This window comes from Lissotriton helveticus, chromosome 9 (genome assembly GCF_964261635.1).
Source record: "Lissotriton helveticus chromosome 9, aLisHel1.1, whole genome shotgun sequence".
NCBI lineage: Eukaryota > Metazoa > Chordata > Amphibia > Caudata > Salamandridae > Lissotriton > Lissotriton helveticus.
Genome location: NC_136070.1, coordinates 1,213,918,905 through 1,213,941,976, shown reverse-complemented (window position 1 = coordinate 1,213,941,976; position 23,072 = coordinate 1,213,918,905). Strand labels below are relative to the sequence as shown.

The 23,072-nt window shown below is 45.5% G+C and overlaps 1 protein-coding gene across 2 annotated transcripts in view; it reads left to right on the top strand.

Moving 5' to 3' along the window:
• The window catches only part of SRGAP3 (SLIT-ROBO Rho GTPase activating protein 3), a 465,786-nt gene that overhangs the window by 378,537 nt on the left and 64,177 nt on the right, over positions 1-23,072 (top strand). For both annotated transcript variants that reach the window (XM_078661676.1, XM_078661677.1), the window contains 3 exons: positions 4,120-4,204; positions 18,717-18,744; positions 20,242-20,344. In XM_078661676.1, coding sequence (XP_078517802.1) covers positions 4,120-4,204; positions 18,717-18,744; positions 20,242-20,344 — 216 coding nt within the window. The remainder of the gene's footprint in view (positions 1-4,119; positions 4,205-18,716; positions 18,745-20,241; positions 20,345-23,072) is intronic.

Genomic DNA, 23,072 nt, shown 5'->3' with positions numbered 1-23,072 from the left:
GCGGCAAGATCTACAAACACAAGCATCATGTTAAGGAGACATGCATGGCTCAGAGTATCAGGGTTCAAACAAGAAGTACAAACATCGTTACTGAACCAACCTTTTGATGGGAAAACACTTTTCGGCACAGGGACAGATGAGGCCTTAGAAAAGATGAAGAAGGATACCGAAACGGCTAAATCAATGGGAGCATTGCAGGAGCCGACACAAAGAGGTTCCTTTCGTAGGTCCACCTATAGAGGAGGATCCAAAAATACAGGTACAAGCCAGCAACAAACCTCTTTTACACCTACATCACCCCGAGGTAATTCTAGAGGTGGCTACAGAGGTAACAACAACAAGGGTAGAGGTCGCGGAAACAACAACAACCGCAACTCTCCAACCCCAAAGCAGTGACTTCATACAGCTCCCCCCAGACCATATAACACCGGTCGGGGGACGCCTGTCACAGTTCCTACCTGTCTGGGAAAACATCACATCAGACAGGTGGGTGAGACAAATTATCCAACATGGTTATTGCCTGGAACTCACATCTACCCCACCAAACATCCCCCCCAAACAGCGTCCAATGAAACAAGATCACATAACACTGTTAAAGCAGGAAGTACTATCCCTGCTAGAAAAGCATGCCATAGAGAAAGTTCCACAACATCAACAAGGAACAGGAGTATACTCCCTATACTTCCTAATTCCCAAAAAGGATGGGTCTCTAAGGCCGATACTGGACCTAAGACCTCTCAACGCATACATAAATTCGGAACATTTCCACATGGTCACGCTCCAACAGGTACTTCCTTTACTGAAGGAAGGGGACTTTCTTTCTACACTGGATCTAAAAGACGCTTACTTTCATATCCCAATTCACAAAGCCCACAGGAAATACCTCAGGTTTGTGGTAGAAGGACAACATTATCAGTTCAAAGTCCTTCCGTTTGGTGTCACAACGGCACCAAGGGTGTTCACAAAATGCCTGGCAGTGGTGGCAGCTCACCTAAGAAGACAACAGATTCATGTCTTCCCATACTTGGACGACTGGCTAATAAAGGCCAGGTCACAAGAGGAATGTCTTCGAAACACACAAAAGACAATTCAGCTACTACACCAGCTAGGGTTCACGGTGAACTACACAAAGTCACACCTACAACCAAACAAGGTTCAACAATATCTGGGGGCTACTATAGACACAGAAGAAAAAGCCAAAGTATACCCCAACCCAGTCAGGATCCAAACAATGCTTACAGTCATTCAAAGATTCCAGCCACAACACTCACTACCAGCAAGAGTGTTCATGCAGCTATTAGGGATGATGTCATCCTGCATACTGCTAATACCATATGCCAAACTACAAATGCGTCCGCTACAAGAATGCTTAGCGACACAGTGGAATCAGGCTCAAGGGCAGATTACAGATCTGGTGTTGGTAGACGACCGCACACACCGCTCTCTGAAGTGGTGGAACACAACAAACATTGCCAAGGGGCGGTCGTTCCTAGAACCAATTCCACAGGTGACAATAACAGCGGACGCATCGCTCACCGGATGGGGAGCACATATGGACAAATACACAGTACAAGGAAGGTGGAGTGTGCAGGAAAGAAGACTGCACATCAATCATCTAGAACTACTAGCAGTATTTCTAGCATTGAAAGCCTTCCAAATACATGTTACCAACAAAGCAGTCCTGATCAGAACAGACAACATGACAGCAATGTATTATATTCAAAAACAGGGGGGGACGCACTCTCTCCAACTATCCAGACTAGCACAGGAAATTTGGAGATGGGCCATTCCTCAAAACATCTATCTGTTAGCCGAACACCTACCAGGAGTCCAAAACCAGATAGCAGACATCTTAAGCAGACAGTCGGAACAAATACACGAATGGGAACTGCACCACCAAATACTGCAGCCATTCTTCCAAAGATGGGGACAACCAGAGATAGACCTCTTTGCCACTCATCAGAACGCAAAATGCCAAAGCTTCGCGTCCAGGTACCCACATCACCTGTCGCAGGGCAATGCGTTATGGATAAATTGTTCCAACAAATTTGCATACGCTTTTCCCCCTCTCCCACTAATCCCATTAGTGGTCAGGAAGCTGCAACAACATTCAATGACCATGATACTAGTAGCACCCACGTGGGCAAGACAGCCGTGGTTCACCACGCTCCTGCAACTCTCACAAGTGCCACATCAAAAGCTACGAATTCTACCCATGCACCTTACTCAGAACCATGGAGAAATAATGCACCCAGATCCAACTCAATTGAACTTAGCGATCTGGCTCCTGAGATCCTAGAATTTGGGTACTTAGATCTACCCCCAAATTGCATGGAGATAATTAAACAAGCGAGACGTCCAACCACCAGAGCATGCTATGCAGCTAAGTGGAAGAGGTTTGCTATACACTGTACTAATAACAATATCAACCCTCTGGACGTATCAACAAGGGAGATTATTTGCTACTTATTACACTTACAGCAATGTAATCTAGCGTACACATCTATAAGAGTACATCTAGCAGCTATAGCAGCGTACCTACAAAACAGGCAGCACATATCACTGTTCAGAGTACCAGCGATAAAAGCATTCATGGAAGGCCTTAAAAGAGTCATTCCACCAAGATTACCACCTTCCCCAGTCTGGAACCTCAACGTAGTACTCACCAGACTAATGGGGCCACCCTTCGAACCTATGCATAGGTGCGAAATACAATTCCTTACATGGAAGGTGGCTTTCCTTATAGCCATTACCTCACTCAGGAGAGTAAGTGAATTACAGGCATTGACAATACAAGAACCATTCCTACAGTTACACCAGAATAAAGTGGTTCTTAGAACAAACCCAAAGTTCTTGCCTAAAGTAATTTCAGCATTCCACATCAATCAGCCAGTGGAACTACCAGTCTTCTTTCCAAAGCCACAGACGGTGGCAGAAAGGGCTCTACATACACTAGATGTCAAAAGAGCCATTTTGTACTACATAGAAAGAACACAAAACTTCAGGAAAACTAAACAACTATTTGTAGCATTTTCCCCAACACATAAGGGCAATCCTATCTCTAAAGCAGGCATCGCAAGATGGATTGTAAGATGTATACAAATATGTTACATTGAAGCAAAGAGAACATTAACTGTTCCTCCTAGAGCTCATTCTACACGAAAATTAGGAGCATCTATGGCATTCTTAGGGAACATTCCCCTAGATGACATATGTAGAGCAGCAACTTGGTCTACACCACATACATTCACAAAGCACTACTGTGTTGATGTACAGGCTGCACAACAAGCCAGGGTGGGCCAAGCTGTATTAAAAACTCTATTTCAGACAGTTGCGACAGACACTGGTGACCACCGCTAGGGAGGTAACTGCTTTACAATCTATTCATAAATGTACCATCTGCAGCCCATATGCCTCGAACGGAATATGCTACTTACCAGTATGCATCTGTTCTTGGCATAGAGGGCTGCAGAGTGGTACATGCCCTCCCTGCCTCCCCGGAAACCTGTGTCTGTCCCAACATTATCTTATTTAGATACACTTACATGGGCATATCTTTATGTAATATACTACACTACTCCATCTAACCCTACTATGGCAAAACAATCTAAGGATGGAGCCGATGCCCATGCGCACTAACACCGAGAGGAGGAGTCATCTATGACGACAAAGACTTCTCCAGAAGAAAAACAAAGTGCAATCATCCGAGCCCAACACCAGATGGCGATCTATTCATAAATGTACCACTCTGCAGCCCTCTATGCCAAGAACAGATGCATACTGGTAAGTAGCATATTCCATCTTGGATGTATTGGGATGCCCATTAAATTGCCTAATGGTAATCCATTCAATGTGTGACACTATACAAAATCCTTAAGTAAATAACAGTTTTGGAAGTAATGTCTCCTTCTTATGATTTAAACACAGATTGCTTGGAACTGGCTGCATTTATCATTAATAATGTTTACCAATGTTGAACGAGGATTTTTTCTCTTGCAACAAATTGTACAGCAGACCGTTTACATTGATTTTTTTCAGCAGCTAAGACAAGGCTTTGTGGTGTTTTTCTTCTTCTCGAGGACACTTCACTATATTGAGACACTTTCTGTTTTCTTCTAGAAATTCAAAGAGTACCTGAATGGCAGTAACTTGATCACAAAGCTGCAGGCCAAGCACGACGTCCTGAAGCAAACCCTCGGAGAAGGTGAGGTGTGGCCACGTCAAGTGGTGTGCTTTAAGGTCAATGGCCAACCAAGCTAACTCTCCGAGAATGGCAGCCCATTCACAAAACCACACATTGGGCTGATGCTCAAAGAATTTTGCATGTCTAAAATGAACCAAGGTGCAACAAAAATTATTTTCTATTTTTTTTAAACATATTTTATTGGTGTTTCATATTGCCACAAAGGCCATTGTCAAAGGCATATACATTAACAGTATGGGATACATTTAACTGTTTTCATACATCAGTACAGCGTATGCATAATATGAAGTGTGCATTATTTACAGCATATTTTCAACAAAAGCAATGAGGATGTCTGTGTATTAATATGCTGCAGTGTCCTTATTAAGCCCCCTCCACCCTCAACTTTAAACAAAACACCTGAGACACACCCTCCTCCCACCGTCCCTCAGACTCATTCCATCATTTGCTAAGGATAGGTAGTCAGCCTAACCAATCTGTGTGACACAGTAACTCCTGTGTACGATTTGTTGGTCCTGTACCATCCAAGCCTGGGACATTTCCAGTCTGCATCTCTAGATGCGTTAGTCAGTGTGTTGATTTACACATCCTGTTGTATGGGGAGTTCCGTGGCAATAAACCCCTCAAGCATTGCATTCCATTCCAGCGAGATAGGATTCTTCCGTAATCCCATATTTTCTTCCTGTTTAATCTCCATTCTTTCGGCTCTACCCCATCTAACTAACTCGTCATGCCATCCCTGTACTGTGGGAACCTTGGCAGCTTTCCACCGCATTGTGATTGATCCTTTGGCCAGTATCAGTGCCAAATTAGCGATCCTATTCTGGGGTCCTCTTCTCTTGCGTTTAGGGCCTAGTCTTAATATACTATATTCAAAAGTGTCTACTCACACCACCGGGGCTGTCACATAGTATTTTCTGCACTGCTGTCCAAAAGCGTATCAACCACGGGCAAGCCCACAATACAAGCAGCAAATCCGCGCTTGGTGCGTGGCATCGAGGACATGTGTCTACTGTGTCAGGAAACATTCTGTGCAGCTTCTAGGGGGTCCGGTAAGATCCCCTTTGGTTTTGCTTTGCTCGCCCTAAGTTGGCAGGGTATGCCCAGGCGTGGGTCCCTTGCTCACTTTGCCACTGGATTCAAGCTAGCCTGGCTGATGATGGCTGTTTAGCCAGAAACCGGTCCCAGGATGCTTGTTTCTGGTCCAGGGAAGACATGGCTTGGCAGTTCGGGCTGGGCTGTTCCCATGAGGCACAGGGTCCGAGTAATTTGCATATGGCCATGTCTGAACTGGGGTGGCGGAGTGAGCTAAAGAATGATGATGGATTAAACCCAGATCAGTTGACTGGGGGTGAGTGCTTGCAATGTTCAACGCTCCGTCCATCATCCCCTTTGGTTTTGCTAAGATCTATGTACTACCATGAACTTAGGATTGCGCGATATCTTCTTTGGATATTCTAATATCACCACCCACTCCTTATCTTTCAGCTCCCGGCCTATATCTTCCTTCCATTTATCTCGAAGCACCTGTAAGGAAGTTGCAACGTGTGTTCGTATCCCCCTGTACAGCCATCTGGTCAAATGTCTCCCATTGTCCATTAGGTATAGCATGTGGACTAGCTCATGTGTTGGGGGTTCTTTTCCATCAGGGGCCCAAGTATTTCCGATATATCTACAAAGGCTCGCTTGCAGTGAAAATAAAGTGTTGGGGACTCCTTGCTCCCTCACGAATGTGTCATGATTCATTAGCATATTATCTGCAAACAGCATTCCAATAGTGTGTACTCCTTCCGCTGCCCAGCTGGATATACTTTTATGGGTGGTTATTCCAGTCAGTGTGAGGAGACCCAGTATCAGTATATTGGGGCATATGGGAGCTGTCCTCTAGGATAACGGATCGCTTTCCTCCAATACGTCAAAACCACCCTTAATAATGGGGGCGTTGTTGTTGCGGGTTTACTATTCGGTAATAAGAGTGTATGGAGCGCTCTTTCCCATGTTCGTCTTGTCATACTTATCTCCTGCAGATGGCGGCCTGCAACCCAGTACAAAAATTTCTTTTACATTTAAACTCAAAATTCAGATGAACAGAATTTATGGGAGAGGTGTGGCGCAGCGTCCAGAGCAGCTGACTCCGGAGCACTTGGCTCGCGAATCGATCCCTGGCGGCAGCTCAGCACCATGTGACTCTGGGCAGTAGCTCACATAGTCTCCCCGACAGCCCCCAGCGCCTTGCAACCCTTAAAGGGTGATATGTTCCCGCTTTGCAAATATGAATTATAGAATTTAGATTGGTGCAATTTTTCGTCCACAACGTGCTCTTACGAGTGCAGCAGTCCGGCAAGCACAGCAGACTTGCCTCCATCATTAGTTTAGGACTGAAGATGGGATTGCGACCATTTCTGGGTGGAGCAGCCTGAACGACCAGGACAGACAATTTAGTTTGTGGGTATTCACATGCCTCTTGCAGATCGTTTCCCACCCAAGAAACGCCTGCAGATTTCAACCTATCGAAACGGCTGCTGTGTAGGAAGGTAGACCATGACTTGTGGAGACAACCTCTGGCTGGTCAGGGTTGTATGTTTTAGTACGTGGCCCTTCCAATGTGTTCTATATCATAAGTGCTGGATTCTCACCCCATTGAATCATGCCACGCCGCTCAAGTTTACTGATTGAGATAGCCCGAGTATAATGAGCAAGAAATGTGGATCAGTCCTAACAGAGTCATGCTTCTGAAAGGCTTGAAGGGTTGGAACAGAGTCAGCCACCTGACAGACAATTTACTTATTGGCAGCCGGTATAGTGGCCAGAAAGGAGAAGGTGCGTAGCAGAGTACACAACGTGTAATAGGCTTTAAAAAGTAGACATAGGCCCTGTTTACTCATCAGGCAGTGAAGATATGTGTTTAACCCATTAACCGCGGCGTGTAATCCGCCGCGGTGTGGGCGTTTCCTTGCGCGGGCTGGGTCGCGTCGGCCAATGGATGTGCGCAGCACTACGGAGGTAGTGCTCGCGACGGCCGTTGGCCGAAGCACGCGGCAAACGGGTTAAGTGCTGAAGCCAATGTTTACAGATAGACACCATACACATCCATGCTGAAAATGCAGGCCTCTAAATTTTCGGGAATTTATTTTTGAAAAATTATGCAGAAATATAGCCACAATTCAGGACCTGTCGCTAGGCTTACAGCCTAGATTAACCTATGAAATTGCTCAATTCAGGTCGCTAGCTTTTGGGAAGCAAATTACTAGAAAGTGGCTTATTACAGAGCTCTTCTTGGTAGCAGCCCCAGTCTGGGCAAACAGGGGTTCTCAAATAGCAACACTTGGCTTATTGCAGCAGCATGCTTCATATAATGCGTCTGGGCGGCTTGTGTAGGCTGCGATGTAACAAGCAGTGTGGTTGGCTGACTGGGTCTTTTGGAACAGAGCAACACATTTAGACGTAGGGCATTTTATGTGATCATCTGTTTGTTTTCCTGTATTTCAAAGGAAGAGCACAGCTCTGGATACCCTCTTGGGTGATTAGCTATGCTTTATGAATCCTGATTGGTTCCCCAGTCCTTTCCCAGAGCTCTCAGAGAAACAAGCAAAGCAAACGTGCAATGGATGCATTAATTGATATTGTGGTGTGTAGCATCAGGTGCACACAGTGCTAACAATTACAGGAAAATACACCTTTAAAACGGACATAGCTGTCAATAGTGCAGCAGGTGCAGTGGCAGTGGGGCCAATTAATGTAAGGTGCCCTCTAAATGCCAGTCATGGCTGGTTTACACCACTGAAACAGGAGTGGGACCTATTTTCTATATTTCTATTAGGGTCCAGAGCACCTTTGCTATGCCGCTATGATAAAACGTCACGGAGAAGTCATGTAAAATGTGGGGACTGCACAGAGTTTGCTTTTTACCGCAGCTGAGCCCAGTCCTGCACATTACTAAGGGACTGAGTATCTTATTGTGAGGGCTGGGAGGAGTATATTGCATAATATTAATAGAGGAGATGCTGCAGGGATTTATGTGATGAGATTTTAGACACAACCACTGAAAAAAATGTAACACATTCCTGAGTAAGGGCACACTAAGGACCACAGCATATGACACTTGAAAATATGATCAAGCTGCAAAGTTTGTGACTTTGGAAACTAGTCTGTTGATTTGAATCCTGGCATAGCTAAAAATGATGTGATTGTGACCCGAACAATATGTTTCCCCAAATCATTTAATGTAGACATATGTAGCCTAATAAACACCTCTTGTGGTTGCCTGTAAGTTTGTCCCACCCCGCCCCCTCTCCCACCATTGTTTCTGTGATCTGGTCTCAAGCAGACGCCACACACCATCCCATTCTGTGTAGAGTGCATTGTGTTGGAAATGCCTCAACTATAATATGAACATTCTCTGGAAAATGCTTTGCCCTCAGGGCTGTGATGTAACAAATACCTAACATAAATATAGTTACTCTTCTGTCACAAGGTTTATAACTGTGCACTGTGTGCAGTTTTTGACAGTTTTTCTCTGCCTATTGCATTGACCGTTTGCCGTAAGACAGGTGAAAATCTGCCGCCAGTGCTTAATTTGAGCCTGCGGTTTCCGGGGCTCAGCACCGGCACTTAATTGTCAACACCAGTGCTTGGGACTGTCTGCCACAAGGTGGCGATGTCTGGCTAATTTAGAGATGACCACAACTACAGTTAATTATTAATTCAATGTACATTAAAGTGACTATCACCTGTGTGAGAAGTTGGCCTGGTGTATGATGTCCACAGTTCTGTGGGCACCTTGTATCAGTCCAAACAATCCCTTATGGTAGTGATTGTAAAGTCAACCTTATAGACAAGCTATCCTAGGGGTAGCATGGACTAAGTAGTCTTAGGCTTAACTCAAGAGGACATGTGAAGCCAGCTGTTTTACCATATGCAATCCTGTAATATCAAATGAAAGGACACCACACAAGTTATATATTATAAAAATATATGTATTTATTACTAGAATAATCCTCTGTACTCTTTATGAGGGCAGAGGCACAAGCGTTTAACCCCTTCGCTGCGGCCGTGATTTTTCCGCTGTGCGGTAAACAAAAGAACAGGGCGGGGCCGTGATGAACCCCAGCCGTCATCCGCACACGCCCACCGCGGGGCGTGACGGCTAAGGTTCGTCACCAGCATGGGAGGGGTTAAACAAAAGCACAGTTAAACATACACAAGTTGCACAGTTATGGATAGGGCCGGTGGCCACTCAAACTATATATTAAGAAAGTGGTTTAAGTTCCACGTTTCGAACAATGGTAAGGCCTAGGGCCTTGGGAATCGCTGGGACTACACTGGACTAACTGTAGTTAGGACGGGAGTAGCCCGCGGGATTCGGGTGCAGCGCTAAAAGCACACGCATGCACCAATGCAAAGTCAATGGTGCGTAAAAGTTAAAGAGTTATCGTTTTGGAAGTCTTCCGACTGGACTAGAAAGTAGCCACTTAAAACTAGGACACTAGAGGTGTAAACCACTACAGGAGCACCAGTGTTTAGTCGTTACCTCACCCACAGGAAGCGGGTGCATAGGTGCCAAAGTGTGTCGGGTTTCGTCGTGGAGATCTATGGAGCCTGGAGATGAAGATGCTGCAGGCGGCCAGGAGAGAAGAGTCCGGTTGGATCCAAGGGTGGATCGAAGATGTAGAGTACCTGAAAATAGAGGGGACAGAGTCTGGGTCACTAGCCAGTGACCAGGATGGAACCAGGAAGGAACCAGGCGATGTCGGGCGCAATCAGGTAGTTGTCGTGAAGCTTGTCTCCGCTGCCACGTGGACTCTGGAGCACCAAGGATAACCAGCAGTGGATCACGGACTGTCCCACGAAGGCTCTCGCTGTCGGCGGTGTCGGCTTCCGGATCGGAGTCAACAGGCCTTGGCAAATGCAACCCACGCGGTATTGGAAGATCGCTTCTTACTCGGACCAGCAAGGTCAGAGTGGCTACTCCTTTTCAGGGGAGCAAGGGCCAGTCTGGAGCAACCAGACCAGCGGTGTAAGTTTAAAGATTCGTCGTCGTAGAGACCACTAGCCAACGGGCAAGTGACCGGACAGACGCGTTGAGCAGGAAAATGCAAAAGGGCCCCACGCAGCACTCGGTGAGTGTGGAGGGGTGATCTTCGGTGCACAAGCTGCTCGGGGCTGGGGCTTCTCAAACCCCAATGCACAGCTTCGAGGGAGCCTCGGGAGCTGCACGGTCAGCACTTCGCAGTCTTTTCAAGATGGCCGGTCCCACGTCTCACGTCGCCTCCACGGGTCTCAGCTTTGCTGTTGCTGTGGATCGGGCTATTGGATGTCTGGGAGTCCGGGTCTTGTCCATCTCTGTCACTCGAGTTCCGGCGGGAACTGCAACAAAGCAAACCGTTGGGCGCTGGATGGTGCCTGTTTGCACAGGGCGGTCACTCCTTGACCACAAGGGAGATTCTTCAGTCTTCCACGTCGAGTGGGATGTCGAAGGGTCCAGAGTTTCGTTTCAAAGCTTCAGTCAGTCTTGAATGGGCACAGCTCCTACCTTTATTCCAAATCAAGGGGCTGGATATCCTGCTAGGTCCCTACTATGGGTGGGACCAGGGAAGGGGGTGGTTACACCCCTTTCCCTTTGTCCAGTTTTGCGCCAGAGCTGGGGCTGGAGTGCCCCAGAACCGGTTTGACTGGATTTTGCATGGGACACCTTGTGTGCCCCAGGCAGTGTCTAGTTTCATTCAGCCCTCCCTGCCCCAATCCACTATCTCCTGTCTGGGGTGGTGTAACACCTCCCTGTGACAGGAAACCTTTTGTCCAAGCCTCCCCTGCCAGGTTTCGGTCAGCAGCAGGAGGCCAGACTTGTGTCTGTGGCAGCAGCATCCATTTTGTGATGCTGAGGCTCTGGTTAGTTTTAACCGCATTTAAGTAAAGTTACATGTCTTCTCCCTCTAGAAGGGTGGAATGCTACCCCCGTCGCCAGAACTGGCGAGGGGGTAGTATTCCAAAGTGTATGACACCTTACATGACATGTTTTGATAAAGCCAAACCAAAGTTAGCAATAACCGCGAGGATTATAATGCACTTAAGAGTATATGGTATGGCAATATCCCAGAACAGCTATAAGGACATGGTTCCGAAAGCTGCAGACAGGCTCAGCTCATGCTAGAACCCATCTCACATAAAACCAAGCACTCTGCCTCCAGGATTGTTAAGGCCTGCCATAGGAGTGACTTATAGGTATATATGTGTCCAGATATAGGTTTAGATATAGGTATACTATACCTAAGCAAGGGGTGATTACACAACCTTGCCCCAGCTGAGTGATCAGCCAGTTGTGTCAGTTTGGATGGCCAGCCAGGGGTGGCAAAAGATATGCTGCAGCCCCTGGTAGGCCTTGGATGCACCTATGCCCTGGGTACCTATAGTACACTGTACAGGGGCTCATAAGGTGACCCAATCCAATTAGTTATGCCCCTAGGGTACATGGAGTCCATTTTAAAGAGAGAGCAGATAGCCTGGGACCCTGATTAGCAGGATCCCAGGCCAACTAAGTCGAAAACCAGCTAAACACAAGTCAAAAAATCTGGGGTAACCATAGTCAGGTATCCACCTTCCTACAACCTGCCACCCAAGCCATTCTTATAGCTTTGAGGGCTTTGGGGGGCTGAAATAGTCTGAATTGTCAAACTTGTAGGAGTGTGATGGTCAGTAAGTGAGTTGTTACCAGCATTGACAGCATAGCATGGGCAATGTGTGGTGCAAGCTGCAGTGGCCTCCTGACGAGAGCCCTGACTCTTATTTTTTTAACAAATTAAGCACTGTCTGCTGCCCACTCCCTATTTTCCTTTCTATTCTGGTTCTTGTTTTGCCTTTGCAGTCTGGTACATGTACTTTTGCCCTTTTACATTATGAGTTAAAAGCTACCAAAGAACGGATTGTGATGAATAAAATAGGACAGGATGTACTACTTACTGTTTGTACTGTGACAATGAGACATCCCTGCTGCAGCGGTGAGACCATTAATGAGCCTCAGTCCTCAAAAGGCAGCCATTTGTTGTTGAACAGTGAGCACTATTCTAAATAATTCATACTAGCCCAGCCTCAGGGTTGGAGGCAGAACCCCAGTTTTTTTATTAAGAGCTGGCGCTGCTGAATGCCAGGGTGGTCGAAATTCAAAGTTGCCTAGAGTTGATTCCACCTCATGCCTCTTTCTTCCATCACTCTACAGTTCCTTTCTCCTTAACTCACTACTGAAGTTTGGTTTTCATTGCTGCTTTTTCGTTTTTTCATTGTTTTCCTATCACTTGCTTCCAACTTTTCCATTTTCTACCTCTTACTCTGGGTCAAAGTCTGATGACCTGGGCCCTAAAAATTAGTCTTGTCAGCCACAGCCAGCAACCAGGGCCATCACAAAGAGAAGGCAGTTGAGGCTTCTTGCCCTGTGGACCGCACTATTAATGGATTCCAAGAGTTGCCTCCTAATTAGATTGCCACACCCGGTAAGTTTTAGTCCTTTTATTCAGGGAAGCACAACAGCATCACAACCAGCATCTTCAAAGCACTAATGTTGAGGCCAGACGGGTTTCGGGCGTTCCATCGCCCTTGATCACTGGCAGGAAAAGAGAGCAGTTAAGGCAAATCATGCGCAAGTTACATCTCCCGCCCTAATGGGCGTGTGCGCAGGTGTATCCTGGTACTTGTGGTTTGCCAAAGTCAATGCAAGCCGCAGTGGGCTCCGCTCTCCTTCCCAAACTTTACATTCTGAACCTCAGTGGGCATGCTTGGAGCAGTCTGTGTTGCATGCCCTGTTAATACAACTCCTCAGATCGGCTTACCGTTCTTAAAGCATCCTTTATTATTGACGTTGCAGACCCGCTCTCTCCAGTAGTGGGGTTCGCTCGCGGCCAGGCCAGCCGCTCCATACAAAAAAAGAGTATATATATATATATATATCTCGAAATGAATTGTTCCTTTGCAATAAGGTAGCTAGCACAGTCGTACAACTCGGTGGTGGCAAACAAATTTTCTTTTTCCTGAGAATTTTTTTCCTTATTTGCAAGGTGAAATCTTTAGTGAACCCCAGGCAAATTTTTGGACCCAGACCCACATAAGCTTTTGACAGGTCTGCTTGCAGAAGAAAGAACTGGATGCTATCCACCATTTCACCTTCATATTCTGTCATCCACTCATTCTTCCATTGATCATTCAATCTTTCCCCATTCCATCAATCGGCCATTGCATCCATTCATTCATACATCTACCAACAATTCATATATAAGTCCATCCATCAACCGATCCATCCATCCTTTGACTTACCTATCCATCAATAAAGGTGTCCATCCATTCTCAGAATTCCCTTTACTCTGTCATCCTTTCACCTGTCCCCTTCCACCGATCCAGTCACTCATCCCTTCACCCACTCATCCCTTCACCCACTCATCCCTTCACCCACTCATTGATCGCCCCACTCATCCACCCATCCTACATTTCACTCTTCCTTCTTCCCTTTCCCTCTTTCCCCATCTTCCCTTCTTCCTTGCTCCCACTGCTCTCCTGTTGACACAAGTACTCCCTTAGTAGGTTCATTATGAGCGTTTGTCTGCTGAGTTGCAGACAGAAGAGCATACATGCCAATAGACCAGATTATTCAGGCGGGAGACTCCCGATTTTCGAAGCCCATAATGACTTTATGGTCGCTCTCTCCGGCCTGAAATTTGTCTCTTTTTCAATAGAAGTCAATGTGAAAAATAGTTTCTTCCCATTCATCTTTTTTTTTTATCTCCCACTTTCCCCTTTTAAAATGTGGCATGTAGGGAATAGGCCTATAAAGAACCCCCCCCCCTATCTGCTAAAGGAAAGAGGGGGGAGTTTACGACTCCCCTGTGTACCAGTTTCTCCAGCTTGTTGAGGTTTGCTAATAAACTTTTCCAACAACCACCCCTCTTTCGCAAAGTCCACCGCTTCGATGCTATTCTCCTCCTCCCTGCACTTGGGTACCAGCGCCTGTATCCACTCCTGATGCTCGGCGGGCGTGCCTGCCTGTATGTCCATATTAGCGCGCCCAGGCCAGGCCTCATCAATCAAATACCGGAAACATCCTCAAAGACCTTAGCGCAGCTGCTCCCCGCGGCCGGCTTTGACACGCACGTGCCCACGCACGCGGGAGGCACGCGCGCCCGGGCCAGCTGGGTTCATCCCTGGGGCCTCGTGCCTCTTCTGCCATCGAACGGGCCTTCTCCTGCCTCCCAGGTGCGCTGCGGAAGCGCAGGGTCATTAATCACCGGATAAATGCCCGGCGCTGCGCGGAGCTTCCATTCCTCATTCGTAGGCTGTGGGGGGGTGGGGGGGACAGCGGGGGTCTGTAGAATGACGTGTCAGGGGCGACTGTAAAAGTTCAGCGTCCACAGCGAGGCGTTAAATCCATCATCTCACCTGCTTTGGGGGCGCCGCTTTCTTACAGGTGGTCCCAGAGGGAACTCGGAGAAGGGACGAGGGAGGTTGTTCTTTTCTTTTGCGTCCTGACTCGCGAATCGACCACACTGCCAAGTCATTTTTCAAGAGAATCATTCCAGCACCGTGCCCCTTACGCATGCGCCTATGTACCATGAATGTGTTTCACGGTTGCGGCATTCACTGGGCCCTTTGCACCCCTTTTACGCCGCCGTTGCGCCACTTTTGTGATGCAGCTGTGGCGTAAAAGATGAGCCATGGTGCGGGGTACTTACAACGTGATGCATCTGGGAGATGCATCACGTTGTAAAGCCCTGTGCCGGAAGGAGGCGTTCCTGCTCAGGGGGGAGGGGGTTCCGGCGCAGGGGGGGGCGTTCCGGCGCAGGAACACCTCCTAAAAGTGGCTAAGTGAAATCTACAAGATTTCACTCAGTTACTTTGGGGCCCGTGCTGCGTCAAAACCCTGCGCCTGCTTGAAGCACGCTTAAGGATTAACGCAGGCTTGGACAGATAGGGCCCCCCAGAGCTTTGCTGGACCTGCTTGCGACGCAACTCCAGCAATGCGCCGCCTTTACTGCACAGATGCGTCACGCATCTGTGCCGTTTTTGCCCATTGGTGCGCCATATTGTAAATGCGGCGCATCAATGGTGGCGGAGGCATGGCGCACAATAAGTGGCGCATCCCTTCTGATATGCAGGGATGCGCCACTTATTGTAAATCTGCCCCTAAGTGTTTATGTTATGTTATTTCTATTTGCAGCTGGTGCAGATCACCCGGGACTTTATCTTGTGGCCTGCTACTTGCCTGGGGACTGTTGGGATAGGCTGGTTTTTAGTTTCTTCTGGGATTCAAGGATGGAGCTGGCAGCCCTGATGCGATCGGGCTTCTGCTCTGTTGCCCAGGAAACGCCGGAGAATGGTGACCAGTAGGGGTTGTGTGCCTCAGAATAGCAGGCAAAATTTCGAGCTACAAACGTATTGCATCAACTACATTGCCTACAACTACATCATCGATGTTAGTATGTAGTTAATAGTATAAACTCATCATCTACTGATCTTGTTATGTAGTAGTGAGGTCAATGTAGGTGATGCAGTATTTTCAGTAGCTGATATTTCTGCTGCAATATAGTGATAGAACAAATAGAAATCCAGGCCTGGGCAGACAGGTGGAATTTACTTCGCAAAGGGTGGGCCTGTGGGTGTTCTGGGTCTTCAGTGGTGCAGGATTTCCGGTCAAGCTGTCCATACCCGTTTCCCCTAGTGAGTTCAATACTCTTTATGCAGGAAGAGGGTTATGAATAAGTACAAAAGGCAAGTTTCACTCACATGAGCAGGGTTCCTTAGCTTTATTCGTCTATTACTTTAAACCTGGAGATCCCACGGGCATGCATGTAAAACAGTCATTCACCTAACTACCCTTTATTGAACATAATGCTTTCTGCCCCACTAACCCCCTACACTAGTCCTTAACCAGCCACTTTTCAGCAAGTTTGAGTGATTCGCTTGTAACCTGCAGGTTAGGGATGTGTGTGCTTCAGGTTCCAAGTATTGTCCCATTCTCTACAACCCCTGAACACTTGATGTTTGGTTGACATGTCAGAGTGACTGTTCACAAGCAATGTGTTTGTGTTTTACATTTCCCCTGTGCCTTGGGTTCTTCATGTGCGACTCTGTGGATGTGTTAATGTTTATCTTACGTGTAGAACTCAACTACAACTTTAATTCTTACTTTCCGCTATAGAATATGTAAGAGCAAAGGACCTCTCATGAAAATAAGCATTGACAAAGCCAACTGGTTTTGTGTTTGTGTAGTGACAGATATTTACAAAGCATCACTGGAGCACAATACTAGTATAGCACTGCTGGAAAGGGTGCAAACTTCCATGGAACAAGGAACAGGACAGCAGCCAGCAGGAGCAGTGCTACCCAGCGTTGCTGATATACCTCACCTGCACACAACAGTCTTGTCATAAGCAGCAGCAGTGCATGTTACTTCACACACACAAACAGCCTGTGTTACGGGTTACGATACAGTAAATAATACAGAACCTCCTTGTGCAGCCAGTGCTATGGCAATAGCACTATAGATAATAGGATACAGGAAGAAAATCAAAAGATGACCATTTCACACACAGCACAGGTAAAGTGAGCAGTAGTAGGTCAAATGTCCTGTGTACGCGTTTGATTGTGCGTGAGAGCGTCGGATTTACCAACAAGATTGCAGCTGGAGAAGTGTGGCTCACCGATTAGAGCGGCAGACCCTGAGGCAGAGGTCTGGCCCGGGACCAGGGTTCAATTCCCGACGCGGCAGGGTCTTGGGCTCAATGTCCACGGACTCGATAATTCTCGCCTAGGTGCCTACTCTAATCATGGGTCCCACTCTGCAACTTTGGGCAATAGCTTGCTTAATCTCCACAACGGCCCCGAAAGCGCTAGGATGCCTGGCCTCACCTTGGAGGTGCCCAGTAAGGGGGCATCTCACAGGGAAAGCCAGGAAGGGTTCCACAGCGCTATACAGCGCCAAGATACCTTTCAGGTGATAGTGCGCTTTACAAGTATACACACATTTACATTTACATTTATATATGTGATAAACCAGAATCATGCACCGCCCTTGCAGTGAATAGATGCTCCACCGTTCAGGCAGCGCAATGGAAGCATTCCTTTGGCAAGGGTATGTGATAGATCTAGCTACTTCCTGCTGTGTAGTTCATGTTTTGAATGGGAAGTAGTATTTGCTTAGGTGCAGTAAAGCACCACTATTCTGAAACGACTATGCTGAAATGTACAAAGCTTGTTAGCAAAAACAGAAGTAACATACTGAAGTCAGATAGACGTGTGTGGCCGTGCAGGAGGATTGGTACAGCAAGCTGTTAGAAGAGCACTGCCCTCAGCATCTTTAAGAAATGACAGAGGGAAGTCCTTCCAGAATTACAGATGGAAGTCCTTCCAGAATTACAGATGGAGCTATTTATATATCTTCCATAGTTTGAGGTGAGGCAGAAGGATCTCTGGTCTTCTCATCTGGCAATATGGGGGATTGGGCTATGAATGGTGAAGATCTTTTGTTTGCATGTGGTCTTGTGAACTAGGTAATGAAGACATCCAGGTAAAGAAGAGACAAACTCTGTAGGTATTGAACGCTAAGCAGAGGATCATGGACCTTCGAGCCTCATCTCATCATAACCATAGGACTACGGTGATGGGAGCTACATTAGCTGGCTTTTAATATGACTTACCACAGCATAGGAAATGACATCAGAAGTTCTTTGAAGGTGATGATGGTCCTTAAATGCTGCTTTTTAAAAACACTTTGTAATAGACTGTTTCAAAAAAACCTTTGGTTAGAAACTTTGAATTGAATTAAATTACTAAACAGAAATTGGTGACACCTAAAATTACCTAGATACTAAAACTAGAATAAACTAACAGCATAATTACTTTTACAATGTCAGGAGTCAAACCGGTTATTTGCCAACAGCTGCAAAGCAGTCCAGGGAGGTTGTGAGGATACATTCACAGGTGACAAATGATGCGAAAAAAACCCTAATGTACTTCTTAGGTTACATCAACTGGATTCTAAGTGTGCTATTGTTTTCCCCTTTTCATAAACTTTGAGTAATTTGCACATGACTTGAAGAATTTTTGAAATAGTACTTCGATGCACATGCTTTAAAATCATCCCAGCCTTGCGTTGCTTACGAATGAGTTAACACTACTTCAGAGAGTGCTCAGGCGTGTTTTTCACTTCAGACGCAACTTGAGTAATCTATATGCGCCTTTATCACCACAGTGACAATGCTTTGTATACAAGTGCCTTGAAAAATGAAGAGGTAATACTTCTGTTATCAGATATTGTTGTTCCCTTTCTCCCCAAATCTGAGCTGTTTACATGTGACTCAGATTTGTTTGTGGGATCTGGAACTTGCTTCCTCAGGGGTTTCCTATCCTCCTTCTGATTAAAGTAATACTCAGCTGACGTGAATAACCCTCAACTTGGGTTCAGGGTGGGACGCAGCCTGCTTAATCCATATGTGCACATACAGAGATCTGATGGTAGTATTTTGTTTTTTTCCAGGTGAACGAGCAGAATATGGCACCACACGGTAAGAGCGTCACACTGGTAGAGCAAAAACGCACTGCGTGTTCCGTCAATGTTAGTTATAACGTCATGTAAAAGAATAGAGTAAGGAGACATAGCTTGGAAAAAGTTTTGATACAGTCAACCTAATTGACCAAACATTAAGATAGGACAGAAAGAGTGACAGTAGGCACTTGGGAAATTGGGATGTTTTACACAAAATGAATCCTCTGAAAGGCCCATAGTGCTGGGGCAGAGCCACTAAATAGGTTTCATATAGGCCAGTCTGCCACTGTGGGGATAAGCAAGACTTGTGTATCACAGATTAAGTATGGCATGAATTAAAAAAGATAGGAAGACACTAGACTCCCTCATCCTATAAGTCACTAGAGCTTAAGTATTCAATCTTGACTTTCCGGATTCTGATAGGGCCACTGGGGAAAGCATAATTAAGCATCCACGCTGACGCGGAGGACTTCACATATTATTTCTCGGCCACCTATAGTCAAAGAATTTGCCTAGAATTGCTGATAAATTTAGAACAAGTCAACAAAAATTACCATCTGCATTATCCAGCGAAATTAATTGATTCAGGTATTAATCCTTTACGAAGCAGTTGTCATCGAAAATAGTTTACTACAAGTGATTGTAAAGAGCAGTCTGTCTCAGTGACTCTCAAGCTGCTTTAAAAAATTTAAAGCAGTGGCATGTTTTATAGCATGATAATGGTTGGGATTGAGCAACTGTGGGTATGTCTTGTGTTTTATAATACTAGATAGTTTTCACATCATCAGCAACTGGTAAGTTGTCCCATAATGGCTTCTGTTCTTAATGCTGTTCTCAGGGAGGGAAGACACCAATTGTGACATACTGAAAAGTAAGGTCTGTCTCGGAACCTGACCGTGATGTTGGAGCACCGTAGATAGGAATGTATTTAAATATACCTATGTATTTATTTAAATACAAGTATAATACTAGATATTATTCTACCGTCACTACAGGGTTCAGTCCAACTAGACTTAAAATTATATGAATATAAATCCAATTTAAATTGTATTATAAAGCAGCCAGATTAAAACACAAGTCTGCTGTAACTTTAATTCCAAATTAGTCAATATGTAGAGCGGGAAGTCCCCTTAAAAGTAACCAGAATTAACATTTAAGATCATAACAAATAGATTGGTCATGGAGGAGGCAACAACATCAGTGCTATAGAACAAAGAGTTTTGGATTCCATGTCTAGAAGAAACCTCTTTCTGTTTACATTCTACCCTCACTTCCTTAATTACAAATTAAGGGCATGGTGATTATTAAGGTCACAGGTTGTGCAAGTCCAATCCTTCAAGGGTGAGGGAGTAGGTGAAAGGAAAATGTAAATTTCATGGCAAATCATTTTGGAAGACAATGGAGATAAGGGCCAGCTACCAAGCAGAACACATAACTTTGATTTCACTTCACACACTGCAAGATCATTGCCCAGTCATGTACTTAAAACTGTTTTCTTTTGTTCCGTTTTTCCCAGGCCCCCATCGTTACCCCCTAAGCCACAGAAAATGAGGAGACCTAGGCCTCGTTCAATTTATAACTATAAACTGTTTAACGGCAATATGGAGGAATTCATAAAGGTACTTGCAGCGAGGCGGGGAGTGAAAGCTTAAGATGGTGAGGGGATGGTTTCTGCCTGTGCTGGCTCCTCTTGCTCCCTTGCTCCATGCCCCTAATGCTCACTCTCTCCTTCACTCACTTGGCTGCAGTATGCTTTCTGCCTTCCTCAGCTTGAACCAGTATCTCATTAACCTTGGTGAGGCTATCAATTAGCTAGATGCAGTTGTCTTTAGAAAGATGGATTGCACTGTAGGCGCCTCTGCCATTGTATGAATTCTAGGTTGAGAGCAACAAAGTGTATTTTTTGATGCCAATAAGAAAGCTCCTATACTTCTCAGGAGAATTTCTAAGCATTTTATAAGCCGTAAGTATATATCAACACAACGCCCTTTCAGGTTTAGAGTGCCACATAAATTATGCAAAAAAGGAAGCATTGAACCCTGGGTAGTTTCCAAGTTTTAGGTAGTGTGCCGTGCCTTTATATGCACTACTCTTTCATGCCGACAACACTCCAAATCTGCTCACCTCAAATGTCTGTTTTTCTAGCAGAGGCTTTAAGCATAGGGTTAGCACAATGCCGAGCTAGAAAGTGACAAAGCCTTTTGCCATTTTTGCAGGAAAGTCTTTTATCATGGGATTAGCAAATTCCAGCAACATCATAATAATAATATATATGCCACTTGTTTATAGTGGACACTCAGTCACAAGGCTTGTAGGGTAGATCTTACTAGAAAATTCACATATGACCAGCAAGTTCATAGAGCAAATCTGCTTTGGAAGCTCCTGGTTTGTGTGAGTTGATCTGGAAGATCCGGGAGCACATTTTACCTGGAAGTTCATGGAAAAGGTTTGACCTGGTACTCTACAGAGTAGCATTTATTTGGAGATTCCAAAGTAATATTTCATCTAACTAGACAAAGTGTAGATGTATGAAGCCATGCAGCAGATATGATTTGGATTTTTTTTTGGATCTGCTCTGGAATTTAATGCAGCAGATTTGACCTGGAAACGTATTAGTCAGAGGTGACGTGGAACTTCATAAAGCGTATTGCTTATGGAATAGAACTTCATGAACCAGATGTGACCTGGATATTCAGGCAAGAGGATTTACCTGGAAATGGCTTGAAATGGAGGTTCAGAGTGGGGTGCAGTGTTCATTAAGAATTTTGGAAAGCAGATCACATCTGCAAGTTTATGGTAGACATTTGCCCTTAAAGTTCATATAGCTGATTTGACTTGGAAGTTGATAGAACACGTGCCCTGGATTTTATGGAGCTGAGGTGGCCTCCTCATTCAAGGAGCAGGTTGGTTCTGTGATTTTGCTCGATTAGGCTTATAGCAATGCTGAAACTGCTTGCGCTTTTAAAAGTCTGTGTAATGTAGTAGTTTCCTCAGTTTGTTTGTCTGACTGCCATTGTTGATTGCTCTCTTTGATGGGAGTGTTTGGCATCTGTCTGATGAGTTGCCTAGAAGGAAAGAGATCTGTTTCCAAGTCAGTAATTATGGTGTCTAATTCCATGTTTGGCTGGTCAGTCGTACCCTTCGACTCTCCCCACCCCTTTCAAATTCCAAAGAAAATGTTGCCAAGGAGGAGATATATCTTTAAAAGCTTCGATCATGCAGGTACTAATTTGTATGTTCCTCAATGCGAGAACTGTGCATGACAGAGTAGAAAAACACAGAATGAGGTAGCACTGGCTTGGTCCAGCCTCCATAAACGTGCCCTGGGTGCCCCTGCAGTGGGTCCAGTGCAGAGGCACAGTAGAATTGGGGTACTAGTGCTCCCTGAGTATGTATAGCATGGACTCAACCATGTTCAATAACTGTATTGCTGAATCAACATATTTACACATCTATGTTTTGCTCTGCTCAAACAAATAGAGGAAATGGTATGTTTTGGGGGTTTCAAATAAAACTTCTGTTGACTAATATCTGAAAAAGACATGTCATGGACGTTGTTTCATCATTAGTTAAGAGTATTTTTGTGTTCATATGCTAAGGATACATTTTTCTTTTGCTTGGTTTACTCAAGTAACACAAGGGATATTATCTCCTAGATAATGGTTCTGCTTGTTTTGGGAAAGAGTAGAAACAGTAAATAGAAATCAGAACCCAATAGCTCAGATGGGAAGAATCTATTAATATTTACAACAACTAAGAAAAGTACCTCCAGTGTCCATCATTTGACATGAGAACTATTTCTAAATGAAAATTGGAACTTTTATAAGCAAAGTTTCATGAAAGTGTTATTTGTGTTCTTCGACTCACGAGACAAGATAATCAAGGTATACTAAATGCTCACGAATTACCAGAGTGACATGGTTTCAGAGCAATACCAAAGGGTATGATGGACGGAGCGCTAGAGCAAATCAAACACTCACCCCATGTCAACTGATCTGGGTTTAATCCATCATCATTCTTTAGCTCACTCCATAACCCCAGTTCAAACATGGACGTATGCAAATCAGTCTGACCCTGTGCCTCATGAGAACAATCCAGCCCAAACTGCCAAGCCATGTTTCCCCTGGACCGGAAACAAGCATCCTGGGACTGGTTTCTGGCTATTCAGCCGTCATCAGCCAGGCTAGCTTGAATCCAGTGGCAGAGTGAGCAAGGGACCCACGTCTAGGCATACCCTGCCAACTTAGGGTGAACAAAGCAATACCAAAGGGGATGATGGACGGAGCGCTAGAGCAAACCAAACACTCACCCCCAGTCAACTGATCTGGGTTTAATCCATCACCATTC